At 44.4% G+C, this 19,628-nt stretch overlaps 1 protein-coding gene across 1 annotated transcript in view; it reads right to left on the reverse strand.

The window, feature by feature from the left end:
- LOC115203941 (tumor necrosis factor receptor superfamily member 16) overlaps positions 1-19,628 on the reverse strand; it is a 43,047-nt gene that overhangs the window by 17,909 nt on the left and 5,510 nt on the right. The window contains exons 2-3 of the mRNA XM_029769046.1: positions 18,886-19,048; positions 9,108-9,470 (exon numbers count right to left, since the gene is read on the reverse strand). Of these exons, the coding sequence (XP_029624906.1) occupies positions 9,108-9,470; positions 18,886-19,048 (526 nt within the window). The remainder of the gene's footprint in view (positions 1-9,107; positions 9,471-18,885; positions 19,049-19,628) is intronic.

Here is a 19,628-nt window from a genome sequence, read left to right on the forward strand (position 1 = left end):
TGACATGCTATTCTATAAAATAATTTCTCTGTAATTAATATTACCTGATTAAGCTAATCAGGTTAATGTAATTAACTAGAAAGTCGGGGCACCACCAAAGAAGGTTTATAGAGCTGTTATCTTCCGAATAAACTCTTAAAGACCTGGTAATCTTTTACATCAATAGCAGTCAATATTTAATCGTCACATTATTCAGTCTCATCTGAAAGTTGTAAATTCTTGGTTATCTTCACGAACCCTGGCTAACAAGTTGAATCAGCAATACAACATTTGGTTTAATCATTTATTTACTAAATACCTAAATAATCACACAGAATTACATCTACACAGAATGGATCATACATTGATTACAAATTATGTTATAAAGAAAATGTCCCTGGTGGACGGAGCCGACATGACGGCTGGTTACACAAAGGAAAGGGGGTTGGGTTTGAATGAAAGAGTGGGAAGACTGAGGAACAAAGGGAGAAGCTATGTCTCTATCGGGCCGTAGGCAGCTACTCTATCGTAAATAGAGAATCTTATGCATTCTGGAAAAGGAAAATGCAATAAATATTTACTCTGAGCTGCGCTTCGATCGGTTGGTCGTAAATGGGAGGCCGGGTTGTCCAGCATGGATCTCTGGTCCTCTGAAGACTGTCTAGTGGTGAACTGGAGCATGGTAGAATGGATACTCTGTCCGTCCTCTCCTAGCCCACGTTTAGCGGGCGGACGGGGTAGCACTTCTTTAGTGAATAAGAGTTCAAAGGTAGGTCGTCACCTTCACATTGAAATTTGATGCCATTTTCGTTAGGTTCTTGCTGATGTTGGCTTAGTTCTGTAGGTGGTCTTTGTCCTTTCAACGTGGGGACTGCCAGTCCGCACGTCCTTGGAACAGCAAGTTACATTTTTGTCAAGGGGCTTATATAGGATTGGGAGAGAAGGCTGTGTTTCATAGTTTACAACCACTGTCTGTTCACATGGGCGGGGCCACTGAGTTGGCAGAGTTTACTCTATGACAAACCGTTCTCTCATTAAGAAGCTAAATTACATTTCATCTTTTCACAAATAGTTTCATATTTAAACATTTAAATTGCACAACAATTCCATGTGAATCTGATAACTATAATGTGTAGACTTTCCAAGATACAGTTTATGTCGTCCTATCATCAGTAATCATGTCTCAGACGCCAACTGAACTGACATCATATTCATTAAGTCCCAACGCATATTTTCAACTGGTTGGATTAACGAAATATGGTTCCGTTTCCCATCTTTTGATGTCACCAGACTCTCTCTCAATGTTAACAAAGGGATTTTCAATAGTCACATCGGTAGACTAGAGAGTGGAAAAAGGGGAAAGGTATTTATGAGGGTCATAAACCTCCCCCCTCAGGCCGTCATGACACTTTCCTCCTGGCTACCCCAACTCCGGCCAACAGATCCGCACCCCTCGCAGCTACTTGCCCAAGCCCCCCCAGCTTCTCCTTCACCCAAATCCAGATAGCAGATGTTCTGAAAGAGCTGCAAAACCTGGATCCGTACAAATCAGCTGGGCTAGACAATCTGGACCCTCTCTTTCTAAAATTATCCACCGCCATTGTTTCAATTCATATTACTAGTCTGTTCAACCTCTCTTTTGTATCATCTGAGATTCCTAAAGATTGGAAAGCTGCCGCGGTCATCCCCCTCTTCAAAAGGGGTGACACTCTAGACCCAAACTGTTACAGACCTATATCCATCCTGCCCTGCCTTTCTAAAGTCTTCGAAAGCCAAGTTAATAAACAGATCACTGACCATTTTGAATCCCACCGTACCTTCTACGCTGTGCAATCCGATTTCCGAGCTGGTCACGGGTGCACCTCAGCCACGCTCAAGGTACTAAACGATATCATAACCACCATCGATAAAAGACAGTACTGTTCAGCCGTCTTCATCGACCTGGCCAAGGCTTTCGACTCTGTCAATCACCGTATTCTTATCGGCAGAATCAAAAGCCTTGGTTTGTCAAATGACTGCCTCACCTGGTTCACCAACTACTTCTCTGATAGAGTTCAGTGTGTCAAATCAGAGGGCCTGTTGTCCGGACCTCTGGCAGTCTCTATGGGGGTGCCACAGGGTGCAATTCTCGAGCCAACTCTTTTCTCTGTATATATCAATGATGTCGCTCTTGTTGCGGGTGATTCCTTGATCCACCTCTACGCAAACGACACCATTCTGTATACAGTTGAAGTCGGAAGTTTACATACACCTCAACCAAATACATTTAAACTTAGTTTTTCACAATTCCTTACATTTAATCCTAGTAAAAATTCCCTGTCTTAGGTCAGTTAGGATCAGCACTTTATTTTAAGAATGTGAAATGTCAGAATAATAGTAGAGAAAATGATTTATTTCAGATTTTATTTCTTTCATCACATTCCCAGTGGGTCAGAATTTACATACACTTAATTAGTATTTGGTAGCATTGCCTTTAAATTGTTTAACTTGGGTCAAATGTTTCGGGTAGCCTTCCACAAGTTTCTTAATATATCCACATAATTTTCCTTCCTCATGATGCCATCTATTTTGTGAAATGCCCCAGTCCCTCCTGCAGCAAAGCACCCCCACAACATGATGCTGCCACCCACGTGCTTCACAGTTGGGATGGTGTTATTCAGCTTACAAGCCTAACTCTTTTTCCTCCAAACATAATGATGGTCATTATGGCCAAACGGTTCCATTTTTATTTCACCAGACCAGAGGACATTTCTCCAAAAAGTACGATCTTTGTCCCCATGTGCAGTTGCAAACAGTAGTCTGGCTTTTTTATCGCAGTTTTGGAACAGTGGCTTCTTCCTTGCTTAGCGGCCTTTCGGGTTATATCAGTATAGGACTCGTTTTACTGTGGATATAGATGCTTTTGTACCTGTTTCCTCCAGCATCTTCAGAAGGTCCTTTGCTGTTGTTCTGGGATTGATTTGCACTTTTCGCACTAAAGTATGTTCATCTCTAGGAGTCTGAATGTGTCTCCTTCCTGAGCGGTATGATGGCTGCGTGGTCCTATGGTGTTTATACTTGCCTACTATTGTTTGTACAGACGAACGTGGTACCTTCAGGCATTTGGAAATTGCTCCCAAGGACGATCCAGACTTGTGGAGGTCTACAATTTATTTTGATTTTCCCATGATGTCAAGCAAAGAGGGACTGAGTTTGAAGGTAGGCCTTGAAATACATCCACAGGTACACCTCCAATTGACTCAAATTATGTCAATTAGCCTATCAGAAGCTCCTAAAGCCATGACATAATTTTCTGTAATTTTCCAAGCTGTTTAAATTAGTATATGTAAACTTCTGACCCACTGGAATTGTGATACAGTGAATTATAAGTGAAATAATCTGTCTGTAAACAATTGTTGGAAAAATTACTTGTGTCATGCACAAAGTATATGTCATAAACGACTTGCAAAAACTATAGTTTGTTCACAACAAATTTGTGGAGCGGTTGAAAAATGAGTTTTAATGACTCCAACATAAGTGTATGTAAACTTCCGACTTCAACTGTACATCTGGCCCTTCTTTGGAAACTGTTAAACAATCTCCAAACGAGCTTCAATGCCATACAACACTCCTTCCGTGGCCTCCAACTGCTCTTAAATGCTAGTAAAACTAAATGCATGCTCTTCAACATATCGCTGCCCACACCTGCCCGCCCGTCTAGCATCACTACTCTGGACGGTTCTGACTTAGGTGTCTGGCTAGACTGTAAACTCTCCTTCCAGACTCACATTAAGCATCTCCAATCCAAAATTAAATCTAGAATTGGCTTCTTATTTCGCAACAAAGCCTCCATCTCTCACGGTGCCAAACATACCCTCATAAAACTGACTATCCTACCGATCCTCGACTTCGGCGATGTCATTTACAAAATAGCCTCCAACACTCTACTCAGAAAACTGGATGCAGTCTATCACAGTGCCATCCTTTTTGTCACCAAAGCCCCATATACCATCCACCACTGCGACCTGTATGCTCTCGTCGGCTGGCCCTTGCTACATATTCGTCGCCAGACCCACTGGCTCCAGGTCATCTATACTGTAAGTATTTGCTCGGTAAAGCTCTGCCTTATCTCAGCTCACTGGTCACCATTGCAACACCCACCCGTAGCACGCGCTCCAGCAGGTATATCTCACTGGTCATCCCCAAAGCCAACACCTCGTTTGGCCGCATTTCCTTCCAGTTCTCTGCTGCCAATGACTGGAAAGAATTGCAAAAATCGCTGAAGTTGGAGACATATCTCCCTCACTAACTTTAAGCATCAGCTATCTGAGCAGCTTACCGATCGCTGCATCTGTACACAGTCCATCTGTAAATAGCCCATCCAACTACCTACCTCATCCCCATATTGTTTTTATTTACTTTTTTTGCTCTTTTGCACACCAGTATTTCTACTTGCACATCATCATCTGCACGTCTATCACTCCAGTGTTAATTTGCTAAACTGTAATTACTTCGCTACTATGGCCTATTTATTGCCTTACCTCCTTACTCCATTTGCACACACTGTATATAGATATTCCTATTGTGTTATTGACTGTACTTTTGTTTATGTGTAACTCTGTGTTGTTGTTTTTTGTCGCACTGATTTGATTTATCTTGGCCAGGTCGCGGTTGTAAATGAGACAGACTTTCTTCTATTTCTCCATTCTCCCAGTGGTTCAGACACAGGACACCAACCACAGCAGGGATTCTCTTCAGGGATTCAACCTGAACATCCGTTGTCGCCCCTGAGATGACTCTTTTAACGGGTGCTCTACTCTGAAGTTCAAAACACAAAACTTCTGTTGTCCGGATTATTTTGAGTCCCACTGCAATCTTCCACTGCTCTTCAGAAATACAATGAATGAAAATACGCCATTTTAGACACCTCAAACAGGTTTCCCACATATGCATCCTTACTCAACAAACGCATCCCAACAAGAAGCAATTCATTATCATTCACACACATATCTTCCACTCCAATTTTAGACAATTTCAACAAGAGTGACACACAGACGTGTGGACTACAGCACATTTGTCCTCATAGACCACCGGGGTGTCTTGGGATCAGAACAGTCATGGCAATGGTTCGATGGCGTCCACATGTTTCCGTGTGACCTTATGGGTGTATGACTGTGGCTCCTTTCACATGTCAGAGTCCCCCTGACACACCACACAGGGCAGGGTCACTCAGAGCCACCCCATACTGCCACTACTGTCCCTAGTCCTGTCCGTGGCCAGCGGAACACAACACAGGGTCACAGAGAAGAAGACAGAGCCCCGAGGTCAGAAGTGAGAGGCGCTCTGGTTGTGTGCTGTCTTTATCTCCACTGCTGGTGGTCCTCTATATGGTACAGCACAAGGCTGCATTGTACCCTACTGTACATCACTCATAATAGAAGGCCTGACATAGATGTTCACTCACTGTATGAGGCACACATGGTGTGGTTTGACTGGATTTCTGAAGTCCATATGACTCTCTGACTCTCACGCAACTTATGAGTGATATAAGTGATATTCCCAATTCTCATATTTACTACTTTCTTTTTTAGAGTCAGTGAGAGAGAGAGAAAGAGAGAAAATACTGTATATAGACATAATATGACATTTGAAATGTCTTTATTCTTTTGGAACTTCTGTGAGTGTAATGTTTACTGTACATTTTTATTGTTTATTTCACTTTTGTTTATTATCTACTTCACTTGCTTTAGCAATGTTAACATATGTTTCCCATGCCAATAAAGCCCTTGAATTGAATTGAGAGAGAAGAAGGTAGTGAGGAAAACAGAGAAGGGAAGAGAGGACACAATCTCTTACACTTTCATGTCTGGACATGTTAATGTGATTATTAATTGGGAAGGTTCTGGACTTGTTCATGTGATTATGAATTGGGAAGGTTCTGGACTTGTTCATGTGATTATGAATTGGGAAGGTTCTGGACATGTTCATGTGACTATGAATTGGGAAGGTTCTGGACATGGTCATGTGATTATGAATTGGGAAGGTTCTGGACATGTTCATGTGACTATGAATTGGGAAGGTTCTGGACTGGTTCATGTGATTATTAATTGGGAAGGTTCTGGACTGGTTCATGTGATTATTAATTGGGGAGGTTCTGGACTGGTTCATGTGATTATTAATTGGGGAGGTTCTGGACATGTTCATGTGATTATGAATTGGGAAGGTTCTGGACTTGTTCATGTGATTATGAATTGGGGAGGTTCTGGACATGTTCATGTGATTATGAATTGGGAAGGTTCTGGACATGTTCATGTGATTATGAATTGGGAAGGTTCTGGACTTGTTCATGTGATTATGAATTGGGGAGGTTCTGGACATGTTCATGTGATTATGAATTGGGAAGGTTCTGGACTGGTTAATGTGATTATGAATTGGGAAGGTTCTGGACTGGTTCATGTGATTATTAATTGGGAAGGTTCTGGACTTGTTCATGTGATTATTAATTGGGAAGGTTCTGGACTTCTTCATGTGATTATGAATTGGGAAGGTTCTGGACTGGTTCATGTGATTATTAATTGGGAAAGTTCTGGACTTGTTCATGTGATTATTAATTGGGAAGGTTCTGGACTTCTTCATGTGATTATGAATTGGGAAGGTTCTGGACTTGTTCATGTGATTATGAATTGGGAAGGTTCTGGACTGTGTCTCTCTCTCTCTCTTCTCTCATTTTAATCTCCCTCTCTCTGAACAGAGATGTCCCTGGCTGATCAGATGCAGGTGTTTCTGCCTTTTTGAGAACCCAGAAACAGCTGTCAGTGAGGAGGAGGAGTCTGCCTCCTAAACGACACTTTACTCACTATGTAGTGTACTACTTTTCACCAGGACACAATATGGGCTCTGGTTAAAAGCAATTCACTATATAGGGAATAGGGTGCCATTTTGGACATAGCCTATGTGTGGGTGAGAGAGTGTTTCCTCTTCTCCTGATCTTTCTGGGTTTATCTTTTCTCAGTCTGTTTCGCAACTAACTGAGAACTGCCAGCCGCGGGCAAGAGATGAGAGAACATTAAAAGAAGAGCGATTTATGACCCCCATCTGCCTGACAAGCATCTCCAGCACAGTGTAGCAGGTGTCCACGGATAACCCACTTGCATTTGCAACGTGGCATTTCTGGCCCAGGCAGCATCCAAGCCCAGCACACAAACCTCATCCAAGTCCCCCATCCAAAAAGTAACTAATCCTAGTAAGTGTCCAAGTTCCAAATTCCGAACCTAATATCCAAAACCATTACGGAAATCTTGTTTCCAAAACCCAAAATGAATGTCAATGATCCAAAACCAATATCAAGCCTTATTTTTATCACATTTACGAAACCTTGGAACATTCTAGTCCTACTGTACCAAAGGTCATCTGGAGGTGGCATTAAGGACTTCTGTTATAAAGTTGATAATTTCCTTCATACAGTATATTTACTGGAACTCAAACCTGCTGGTCCCATAAACCTAACCCAGCCTGTGGAGCCAACCCAGGTCCCATAAACCTAACCCAGCCTGTGGAGCCAACCCAGGTCCCATAGACCTAACCCAGCCTGTGGAGCCAACCCAGGTCCCATAGACCTAACCCAGCCTGTGGAGCCAACCCAGGTCCCATAAACCTAACCCAGCCTGTGGAGCCAACCCAGGTCCCATAGACCTAACCCAGCCTGTGGAGCCAACCCAGGTCCCATAGACCTAACCCAGCCTGTGGAGCCAACCCAGGTCCCATAGACCTAACCCAGCCTGTGGAGCCAACCCAGGTCCCATAGACCTAACCTAGCCTGTGGAGCCAACCCAGGTCCCATAGACCTAACCCAGCCTGTGGAGCCAACCCAGGTCCCATAGACCTAACCCAGCCTGTGGAGCCAACCCAGGTCCCATAAACCTAACCCAGCCTGTGGAGCCAACCCAGGTCCCATAGACCTAACCCAGCCTGTGGAGCCAACCCAGTTTCCATAGATCTAACGTAGCCTGTGGAGCCAACCCAGGTCCCATAGACCTAACCCAGCCTGTGGAGCCAACCCAGGTCCCATAAACCTAACCCAGCCTGTGGAGCCAACCCAGGTCCCATAGACCTAACCCAGCCTGTGGAGCCAACCCAGGTCCCATAAACCTAACCCAGCCTGTGGAGCCAACCCAGGTCCCATAGACCTAACACAGCCTGTGGAGCCAACCCATTCCCATAAACCTAACCCAGCCTGTGGAGCCAACCCATTCCCATAAACCTAACCCAGCCTGTGGAGCCAACCCAGGTCCCATAAACCTAACCCAGCCTGTGGAGCCAACCCAGGTCCCATAGACCTAACCCAGCCTGTGGAGCCAACCCAGGTCCCATAAACCTAACCCAGCCTGTGGAGCCAACCCAGGTCCCATAGACCTAACACAGCCTGTGGAGCCAACCCATTCCCATAAACCTAACCCAGCCTGTGGAGCCAACCCATTCCCATAAACCTAACCCAGCCTGTGGAGCCAACCCATTCCCATAAACCTAACCCAGCCTGTGGAGCCAACCCAGGTCCCATAAACCTAACCCAGCCTGTGGAGCCAACCCATTCCCATAAACCTAACCCAGCCTGCTACCAGGGAGCTCTGTATCTTGTAGCTCTAGCAGCAGTGGACCTCCCAGAGTCTGAGCTTATTATTCACTGACATGGCTGATTTCATGCCACTTCCACCCTGCTGGATTGACAGCTTCCTGGGTATGTGCTCCAGTGCTGCAGCCTGCCCTGTAGTGCATCTGTGTTCACCGTGCCTGCAGAGGGAATACCTGGCCTCTAGTTAGAGTTTGGAGATTATGCACTGTCTCTGTGTTGACACTCCACCACTTCTTGACCTCTGTGACCGCTGTTCTGTTGTTTCTGCCGTCTGACAATTTGGCCTGCATGGCCCTCTGACCCTGACTGTAGAACAGACACATGTGGAAGTCACCCCTGTTGACCTTCTAAATTCACATGAGAAATAAAACATTGTGATAGAGACATACAGGCCTTTACTATACAACCCTGATAGGACAGGAGGACAAAAGTTACCATAAGTTCCCAGACGTTACTGCTACTGGCTAGCGTGCAGGTTGTGTGTGTGTATGTTGCCGTGAGGGTGCGTTGGTTCTCTTACTGTGGCAGAGGGAGTCGCTGACGGGCGTGCAGGCGCTCAGCTCCACCTCGATGCCCTCATCACATATGGTGCAGGGCAGGCAGGGGTCCAGGGAGCTGTCCCGGTCGGAGTAGGTGTCGTCTATACACTCCTCACACACCGTGTCATGGTTGTGCTCGCAGTGTGCCAACACGCCCTGGCCCGCCGGGCACACCGTGCAGGGATCGCAGCGCCCAGACACCTCACTCAGGTAGTAGTTGTAGTCACACACGCAGATGGCATTGTTGGAGTCAGTGCAGGGCGTCTGCATGCGCATCAGACCTGTACACATGGTGCAGGGGATACAGGTGTCTGTGTGGCTGTAGGTCTCTGAGTAGGTCTCACCTGGAGGAGAAGAAAGAAGAAGGGGATAGAGAACGATGAGGGGAGGATGAGACAGAGGGGTGAAGGGGAGAGGGGGATGGAGGGAGGAGAGAGGAAAAATGTATATGAGGAGGAGATGAGAGAGAGAGAAGGTCAGTCTAATGACATGAATCATGTTTACTTCTGCTGTGTTCATCGAGAGGGGGGACACAGTGATCCAGTGGGTTCTGGATGATTTGTGTTCTGAGACATGAAAGGTGCTCTTGTTGAGGAAGGAGTCTGAAGCCCGCCGCGCTCATTACTATATTGATCTCTGTGTGGACTCTACCGACTGTACTGTAATGATATAGCTCTATACTGCTCTGAACAGACGATGAGATGGCCTGTATTCAAAGTTAATCAAGCTGGGTTTGGCACAAATGATCACTGATCATTAGATACTTGGCCACTCTTCATAATTTTAAAGTATGTTTCAAGCTATTTCTGAAAAGAATACATACGTCTAACAATATTGAGATGTATTAACTTAGCGCACGCCATACGCATGTTTCCCATTGTAAATCAGACTTGTCATGAAACTGTGCGTGTGTGAACAAGCATTATAACTCTGCCAGGAAAACGCCCTCCATTCACCTGACTATAACACCCTTCAACACCCTTTATTTGCTGTATGATTTGGAACTGTTGGAATTGGGCCATGGGACGGCAGTTTCTAAAAGAAAGAGCAATGGCGAATTTGATCACATTTCTGTAGAGGTGTGGGCAGAATGTTTTAGTCTTTTACAGTGATGTTTTCAAACTAAACATGCATGCTGCCTATACTGAGTGACAAACACTTTATTGATTGTATATTCAGAAATGTTTTAATTAAATGCCACAGCCCAGACTTCTTTGCAAAAGACTAATTGTTTTGTTTATCAATAGATTATTGTGTTTCTTCAGTATCTCCTGCCTTGGGTCTCTGAGATGTCGCGCTCCTATCGCACAGCAATACTGTAGCCTATACCCATACTGTCAAGTCTTTTACACAAGCTACCGGTATATTTACTGTGTAGGAAGAATGTATTCATCTTTTTCATTAATTTATGCTGTATCTAGCTGTAAAGGACAGTAATTTATTCTGTATCTGGCTGTAAAGGACAATAATTTATGCTGTATCTAGCTGTAAAGGGCAGTAATTTATGCTGTATCTAGCTGTAAAGGGCAGTAATTTATGCTGTATCTGGCTGTAAAGGGCAGTAATTTATGCTGTATCTGGCTGTAAAGGACAATAATTTATGCTGTATCTGGCTGTAAAGGGCAGTAATTTATGCTGTATCTAGCTGTAAAGGGCAGTAATTTATTCTGTATCTGGCTGTAAAGGACAGTAATTTATTCTGTATCTGGCTGTAAAGGGCAGTAATTTATGCTGTATCTAGCTGTAAAGGACAGTAATTTATTCTGTATCTGGCTGTAAAGGACAGTAATTTATTCTGTATCTGGCTGTAGGCTGTAAAGGACAGTAATTTATTCTGTATCTGGCTGTAAAGGACAATAATTTATGCTGTATCTGGCTGTAAAGGACAGTAATTTATTCTGTATCTGGCTGTAAAGGACAGTAATTTATTCTGTATCTGGCTGTAAAGGACAGTAATTTATTCTGTATCTGGCTGTAAAGGACAATAATTTATGCTGTATCTGGCTGTAAAGGACAATCATTTATGCTGTATCTGGCTGTAAAGGACAGTAATTTATTCTGTATCTGGCTGTAAAGGACAATAATTTATGCTGTATCTGGCTGTAAAGGACAATAATTTATGCTGTATCTGGCTGTAAAGGACAATAATTTATTCTGTATCTGGCTGTAAAGGACAATAATTTATGCTGTATCTGGCTGTAAAGGACTGTGACACTTTCTGACAGAGAAAACGGTGACCAATTGTTGTGGACTTGTCAACAATGTTTTGATTTCAATTCCAAAAATAAAACGCATTGATTTTCGTTCTTTAGGACAATAATTTATGCTGTATCTGGCTGTAAAGGACTGTGACACTTTCTGACAGAGAAAACGGTGACCAATTGTTGTGGACTTGTCAACAATGTTTTGATTTCAATTCCAAAAATAAAACGCATTGATTTTCGTTCTTCTCACTAACAGCAAATGGTTGAATCTTGTTATTATGTTTTTATGAATAAGCGTGTCCTCATATCCCCCATTTGCACAACATACTTACTTGTCTGCTTGCAATACAATACTACAACCAATAGAAAATGTGCGTGGAGGAAAGCACAAAAATGACAACTATTGCGTCCAAACTGGCGCACGTATATTTTGTAGCTACGCAATGTTTATAAAGGAGGCCTCTGATGACTATTTCCTGAGCCAGTTCTAGTTGTCTTTATGAAGTTCCATTAGTAGAATGTGCTCTTCAGGAATGTTGGTGCTAGAAGTTGAGCCATGAAGGTGTTGACCCCAAACTGGGTTATTCTCATGCTGAGTGTTCTTCGCGGTACAAAGTCATCCATTAATATTGCATGTTCTTATAGAATTTTTTTCAGATATAATTGGAACCCTGCTGAATTATTCAGTCTGTTATTTCCGTGGCTGTAGGAGATGAGAGTGACGTTTGGTGGGAGAGGAGGGGAGAGGGAGGAGAGGGAGGATAAGAGAGGAGAGGGAGGAGAGGGAAGAGAGGAGAGGATAAGAGAGGAGAGGATGAGAGGGTGGAGAGGAGGAGAGGAGAGGATAAGAGAGGAGAGGATGAGAGGGTGGAGAGGAGGAGAGGAGAGGATAAGAGAGGAGAGGATGAGAGGGTGGAGAGGAGGAGAGGAGAGGATAAGAGAGGAGAGGATAAGAGAGGAGAGGATAAGAGAGGAGAGGATGAGAGGGTGGAGAGGAGGAGAGGATAAGAGAGGAGAGGATGAGAGGGTGGAGAGGAGGAGAGGAGAGGATAAGAGAGGAGAGGATGAGAGGGTGGAGAGGAGGAGAGGAGAGGATAAGAGAGGAGAGGATAAGAGAGGAGAGGATAAGAGAGGAGAGGGTGAGAGAGGAGAGGATAAGAGAGGAGAGGATAAGAGAGGAGAGGGTGAGAGAGGAGAGGATAAGAGAGGAGAGGGTGAGAGAGTGGAGAGGAGGAGAGGAGATGATAAGAGAGAACAGGAGAGGATAAGAGAGGAGAGGAGAAGAGAGGAGAGGGTGGAGGAGAGGAGAGGATAAGAGAGGAGAGGAGAGGAGGAGACGGTGGAGTGGAGGGGCAGGCTGGTTTGAATAACAGAACAGCGGGATCCCCACCGGATATAGGGTTCCCCAATCCCTCTGTACTCCTGTGTGATGCTTTTCTAAATGGGGAACAGGAGAGAGGAGGCATCTTCTGCAATCTGTTCAATGTAGAGCTTTAGAGGCTTCCCTTGCTATTAGAAACAGCAAGTGACGCATGTTTTTGTGTGTGTCTGCATCTGCGTGAGAGTACCTCGTGTGTGTGTGTGTGTGTGTGTGTGTGTGTGTGTGTGTGTGTGTGTGTGTGTGTGTGTGTGTGTGTGTGTGTGTGTGTGTGTGTGTGTGTGTGTGTGTGTGTGTGTGTGTCAGAACGAGCAGTGAGAAGTGTTGGATGGCAGTTGTTGTTGTGTTCAGTAAGAGAGAGAGCGTATTGCTGGTGTGAAAAGCCCTGCAGCAATGTCCCAGTACTTGCCTTGCCTTGTAAGCTCCTCCAGCATGTAAACACTAGCACAGGCTGAGCCTAATATCTCTAACACCTTGTAAACAGCAGCACAGCATACTACCTGACAACACAGGGTGTCATCTCCCTTACTTTAAACACAGTAGAAACAGAGAATGTGAGAGGTAACGTCATTGAAACATTAGTGGAGGATAAACAGAACAGGATTGGATAAAACTGTGAGAACAGGATGTTATTTCCTCTGAGTTTCCAACTCCAAAATTGGACCATCAAAAAGACCATCAAATAATAAATATAAATTCATATGTGACAGGGCAATGGAGAGACCTGAGGTTGAGCTCCCTCCACTGACAGGTGGTGGCCCAGGTCCTGAGGTTGAGCTCCCTCCACTGACAGGTGGTGGCCCAGGTCCTGAGGTTGAGCTCCCTCCACTGACAGGTGGTGGCCCAGGTCCTGAGGTTGAGCTCCCTCCACTGACAGGTGGTGGCCCAGGTCCTGAGGTTGAGCTCCCTCCACTGACAGGTGGTGGCCCAGGTCCTGAGGTTGAGCTCCCTCCACTGACAGGTGGTGGCCCAGGTCCTGAGGTTGAGCTCCCTCCACTGACAGGTGGTGGCCCAGGTCCAGTGTTATTGTTCTCTTACATTTCTCTCAGCAGTCATTTGGCAGTGAGTGGTTCAGATGGTGGTCTGGTCTCTTTATATGGCTCTGGCTAGAGGTAGCAGAGCAGCTCTGACATTGACTGAGTGAGTGGGGCCTTCGATCTGGCGGATAAATAACTGACCTTAGGGTAAATAATGATTTGAAGTAGGACTCAGAGCCTTTGTTTTCTTTTCAGTCAGGCTTGACGGTACAATCTTTCCTCAACCTCCCCAATTATCCCGCTGTGCAACAGGCCTCTACCTAATTTTAGCTCGCATGCATAAATCCCTATGCAGTCATTGTATATAAACATGTCTAAACGTGACCGTATGCTCCAGAACCACGCACATGTAGGAGAGAGAGAGAGTAAAAATCATTTACCATGCCCGTCACCACCTGAGACCATGCAGAACATTAAGGTTAGCAACATCTTTCCTCTCTTCCTGAATATGATCCTCATGGTTCCTGTCAACCTGACCACCCTCCTCTAGATATCTAGCAGTATGATCCTCATGGTTCCTGTCAACCTGACCACCCTCCTCTAGATATCTAGCAGTATGATCCTCATGGTTCCTGTCAACCTGACCACCCTCCTCTAGATATCTAGCAGTATGATCCTCATGGTTCCTGTCAACCTGACCACCCTCCTCTAGATATCTAGCAGTATGATCCTCATGGTTCCTGTCAACCTGACCACCCTCCTCTAGATATCTAGCAGTATGATCCTCATGGTTCCTGTCAACCTGACCACCCTCCTCTAGATATCTAGCAGTATGATTCTCATGGTTCCTGTCAACCTGACCACCCTCCTCTAGATATCTAGCAGTATGATCCTCATGGTTCCTGTCAACCTGACCACCCTCCTCTAGATATCTAGCAGTATGATCCTCATGGTTCCTGTCAACCTGACCACCCTCCTCTAGATATCTAGCAGTATGATCCTCATGGTTCCTGTCAACCTGACCACCCTCCTCTAGATATCTAGCAGTATGATCCTCATGGTTCCTGTCAACCTGACCACCCTCCTCTAGATATCTAGCAGTATGATCCTCATGGTTCCTGTCAACCTGACCACCCTCCTCTAGATATCTAGCAGTATGATCCTCATGGTTCCTGTCAACCTGACCACCCTCCTCTAGATATCTAGCAGTATGATCCTCATGGTTCCTGTCAACCTGACCACCCTCCTCTAGATATCTAGCAGTATGATCCTCATGGTTCCTGTCAACCTGACCACCCTCCTCTAGATATCTAGCAGTATGATCCCCATGGTTCCTGTCAACCTGACCACCCTCCTCTAGATATCTAGCAGTATGATCCTCATGGTTCCTGTCAACCTGACCACCCTCCTCTAGATATCTAGCAGTATGATCCTCATGGTTCCTGTCAACCTGACCACCCTCCTCTAGATATCTAGCAGTATGATCCTGTCAGCAGTTAGTGATTGAAGGCTGATGGATGTAGTGTAAATGTGCCAATTCAGCCTGAGAAGGCCCCTCCTCTCACATCGAAGTGTTTCGACCCCATTAGATTAGCATCATTAATAATGCAGGTCTGGACATCCTTAAGCTTCTCCTGTGTCCATCCTCTTTCATCTTCTTCATTGTCAGCACTATCCTGCTGTGTTCTTCTAGGGGACCGTGGCCAATGGCCATTTCCCCACTAATGTCAGACAGCTTTCCTTCCTTAACTCTTTTCTCTCTTTCTGCTATGCTAACATAACATACTGACCTTTAACTGGCTCTTGTTTCTCTGTAGGGCTATACGTTAAACGTTCTGAAACATGCATGCCAGTTTCTATTTGTCTTTTAAAACTTGAAACATTTATTTAACAGTGTGTAATTATCGCCACGCTTCAGTTGTCTGTTTGGCTCGACCCCAAGGTTTACAACATCTGTTTGGGGTATTATTAACGTTCCTATAATGCTATTATTAGGATATTAAAAAGCGAAGTCATATCTGGTGACAGTTATGTGTTATCCCTCATTAGCTCACCTAGTGTTGTTCTGGGGTCAGTGGAGTAATGCAGTAGTTTCCGCTGTAGGAGCCACAGAGGACTCTCAAACTAATTTCTCCTCATTCCCCCATTACCCACTGATCCACAATCAGTCAGTCCTCTTTTACGCACTCCATTGACTAAGGAAGCTGTGGTTCTCCTCTTTCTATGTCCTTCTCTCTCTCTGTCTCTCTCTCTTTCCCTCTCTCTCTCTAAATCCCCAACTGAACCCCATTCAGTCAGAGGACTTTCTAAACGCTTCATTGACTGGCCTTTTCTCTCTCCATCCCCACTGATCCCCAGTCAGTTGCAGCCCCCTTTGTGATGCTTCACTGAGAAGCAGCTCTGAATGTGCTGTGTCCCATGACAGGCAGAGAGAGAGAAAGTGGAAAGGACTGATAAATACTTTAGCGGTGCTGACGTTGGCAGGCGTCTAGACCTGAAAGGATAGGGCAATGAGGAGGGGAGGTGTTAGCGGGACAGGAAGTAGAGTATCCAGAGAGGAAGAAGAGGTAAATAAAGATGCTCCCATATTTACCATGAAACAGGAAATGGATGCTCTGAATGTTTTTTCACCTTTTAAAATATTAATAATTGTGCTTTATGAAATACTGCTTCTATCTACGTATACAGCTTTTGTTATTCAGGTAAAGGTCTGTGTTTTCAGCCACTGACATCCATTTATAACACTCTCAGGGATGCATCAAGCACATTAAGATTTTATTGGGACTAACAAAAATGGACAGGCAGAGAACAATTGTAAATTGGCTCAAATTATCACAAACTATTGCAATTCTGCTAAATTGTGGAATGTTTACCAGATTATTGATACCATGTCTGTATCGTGGCTCAAGATAATTATTTTCTAGGGCTTCCCGAGTGGCGCAGCGGTCTAAGGCACTGCATTGCAGTACTAGAGGTGTCACTACAGATCCGGATTCGATCCCGGGCTGTGTAGCAGCTGGCCGCGACCGGGGGACCCATGAGGTGCGGCTGACTTCCAGGTTAAGCGAGCAGTGCGGCTTGGTGGCGTTGTGTTTCGGAGGACGCATGGCTCTCGACCTTCACCTCCCCTGAGTCCGTACAGGAGTTGCAGCGATGGGACAACACTGACAACATTGTTTTCTGCATCCCTGTGTAGGATATCAAATGGGCGTGGCGCACTGGTATAATTAGTCTGTTTAAATGTGTAAAGATGCAGTCATGTAACACCATGCAAGATGAATGAGCAGACCCTGCTCTTTGGTGCTTGATGCTCCCTCAGACCAGTTTTGTCCCTGTTACAGCCGATGAGTCACATAAAGACTGGTAGGGAATGAGAGTGGAGCGCTCACTAGTGGTTTATCATTTCCCATGAAAAAAAGTGACAGCATTTATACATTTTAATTTATTAATTAAGGACTCTTAGGGCAGGGTTCAGTCAAACCTTAGAATACAAGTCCATATTAGGATGTCTCTGCTGCTTTTGCAGAGAAGCCAAGCGGCTCCAGTTTCCTGCTGTAATCCATCACTTTGTGTAATTTGCTGATAATAATGATTAATTAGTCTCCATTCCTCATCCCCTCCTCTTCCATTTCCATTTCCCCTCCCTTCCAGTTGTTCTTTTACCTCTCTGTGTATACTGTCTGGTTGGCTGTTCACCAACTGTCCAGCTGCTGTGGATGAGACTTTGATCTTAAACTGCCAAGCTCCAGGAATGTTTGGAGGATACATTAAATAATATGTGCATACCATGTCTTTACACAGGCCAGTGTTGTGTCTGTACGAGCTTGTTATGGTAATACTATACCAAGCAGAAACACAGGCCATCTTCTGACTAAATTACTTAATTGATCTAATTTTAGACCTCGTCTGTTCTGTGTCCTGCTCAAATTGTGTTGGAAACATTGGCATTCCTGGGATTTGTAAAGGACCTCAACTGAAGAATACTTTGTCTGTGAATTGTCACAGTTGTGAAAGAAGATCCTATTTGTATGACTCAGTCAACAGAGCAGACCTGACACCAATCAGGAGTCACAATACACTCTGACATTCTGCTCATCCACCACAACCATGCAGTGACCTTTGAGAACTACACTTTGACTTATAGAAGTGCTGTAGAATCCAGCTGACTCTCTCTCTCTCTGGATTCTATTTCTATGCTATGCAGTGACCTATGAGAACTACACTTTAACTTCTACTATGCATCTTAACTACTGTAAAGGACAACAACAGAAAGAGAGTGAAAGAGAAAGAAAGGGAAAATGGTGAAACAAACCCTAAGATGAAGTCCATATGTATGTTTGCATAAAGGCTCTTCCTCTCTGTAGGACGTTCTAGCACAACATTGGCACCGTCCCGTTTTATCCTCCCTCTGAATCAGTGCTAATGGGTTTCAGCCTGAGTTGTAAGTGAACACATTTGGCCCCACTTACAGCCATCAAACATAGGAATTCCTGCCTGTTTCTAAATAACACTTTGTTATTAAAGCAGGGACAGAAGGCTTTTTTTAGTAATGTGCAAATTGGACAGTAACATTTTTGTTCATGCTTTTTTCTGTTTTGATTGGATGGTTTTAGACGATGGGGTATTAATGTGTAAATTGCCATTGATGGTGTAAATGAGTGCATATAAGGTGAAATGTATAGTGTAAGTCCAAACAGTGTAAAAAAAGTTGTAATATACTGTATATATACTTTTTTTAATTCATTTTCGGGATATAAAAACACTTTCAGTGTGTACTTAAACGACTAAAACCAGACATAAAGTGTGTAAAAAAGATAATGGACCTATATATTTTTGATAACATAATCATTGAGAACTAATAATCCCCAAAATAAAAACTAGACAGTCAGGGAGAATTGAAAATTCTAAAAACAATGAATTTAGCAGTATAGATTTTGTTATTATGTTTGAGCAAAAGAACACAACATTAGCCATTCTTTACCCCGCCAAGATGGGGGCTTTTAAAATTATGACGCGCCGACGGCCAACCGCGCCCCCTGCCACGCCCCCTGCCACGCCCACCACCTAAGCCCCTTTTTGACCCAGAAGAAAACCTCTAGTTGTGCACCTGAAAATAGCTGGGTGTGCGTGCCTGTGTGCATGTGCATAATACAGAATGTCTGTATAGATGTGTACTTGTACATTTGAAGGATGAACTCACTGTCTAGGCACTGGGCACAGACGGTCTGGTTGGCACCACACCTCCTCACCACCCCCTCTCCAGGTGGGCACACCTCGCAGCACTCTCCACCCTTGGTGTACTGGCCTGACTCACAGGGCACCTGCACCGCCCGCTCCGTCTTAGAAGCCACCAATGCTCCAACCTGGCACAGACAGAGGAACAGACAGAAGGGTGTTAAAGCAGAGTTCACCCATAATACTGGCTCATAGAGGGGAACGTTTCGGAGGCAAAAATGACAGGCAGATGTGTATTACAATCATGTTCCTAATCTAACCTCGTATCATGATTCGCAATAAATAATTTAGTCTACATTTAAATCACAGACAAATTCTTCTACAGAGCAATACATTGTCCCATCCTCAGAGAGCCTTTAAAGGCACATAAAGGCAAGCCTCAAGGTGCTCACCCATGACTGGTCCAAGTAACACCTATAAACATATGTGCCCTTCACACTTCACACTGAAGCTGTCAGTCTGCAGGGTGTTTACAAAGGCTCCTGAACCCATTCATTTATAAGGAGAAGATCTACCTTTGTTTTTCTAATACTTGATTTGTGTTTTCTTCCCCATAGTGGTTACTCTCCTCCTTATTTATTCGCTTGTAGTGAAAATGTTAGTTGAATACTGCTGGCTGGAGCGTACTGCAAGTCCAGGCGGGACTGTTCCAGGAAGTAAAGCATTTGAGGAGCTTAACTTTTTCTTTAAGGCCAAGACAAATGGAGC

Source organism: Salmo trutta, chromosome 1 (assembly GCF_901001165.1).
Source record: "Salmo trutta chromosome 1, fSalTru1.1, whole genome shotgun sequence".
NCBI classification, from domain to species: domain Eukaryota; kingdom Metazoa; phylum Chordata; class Actinopteri; order Salmoniformes; family Salmonidae; genus Salmo; species Salmo trutta.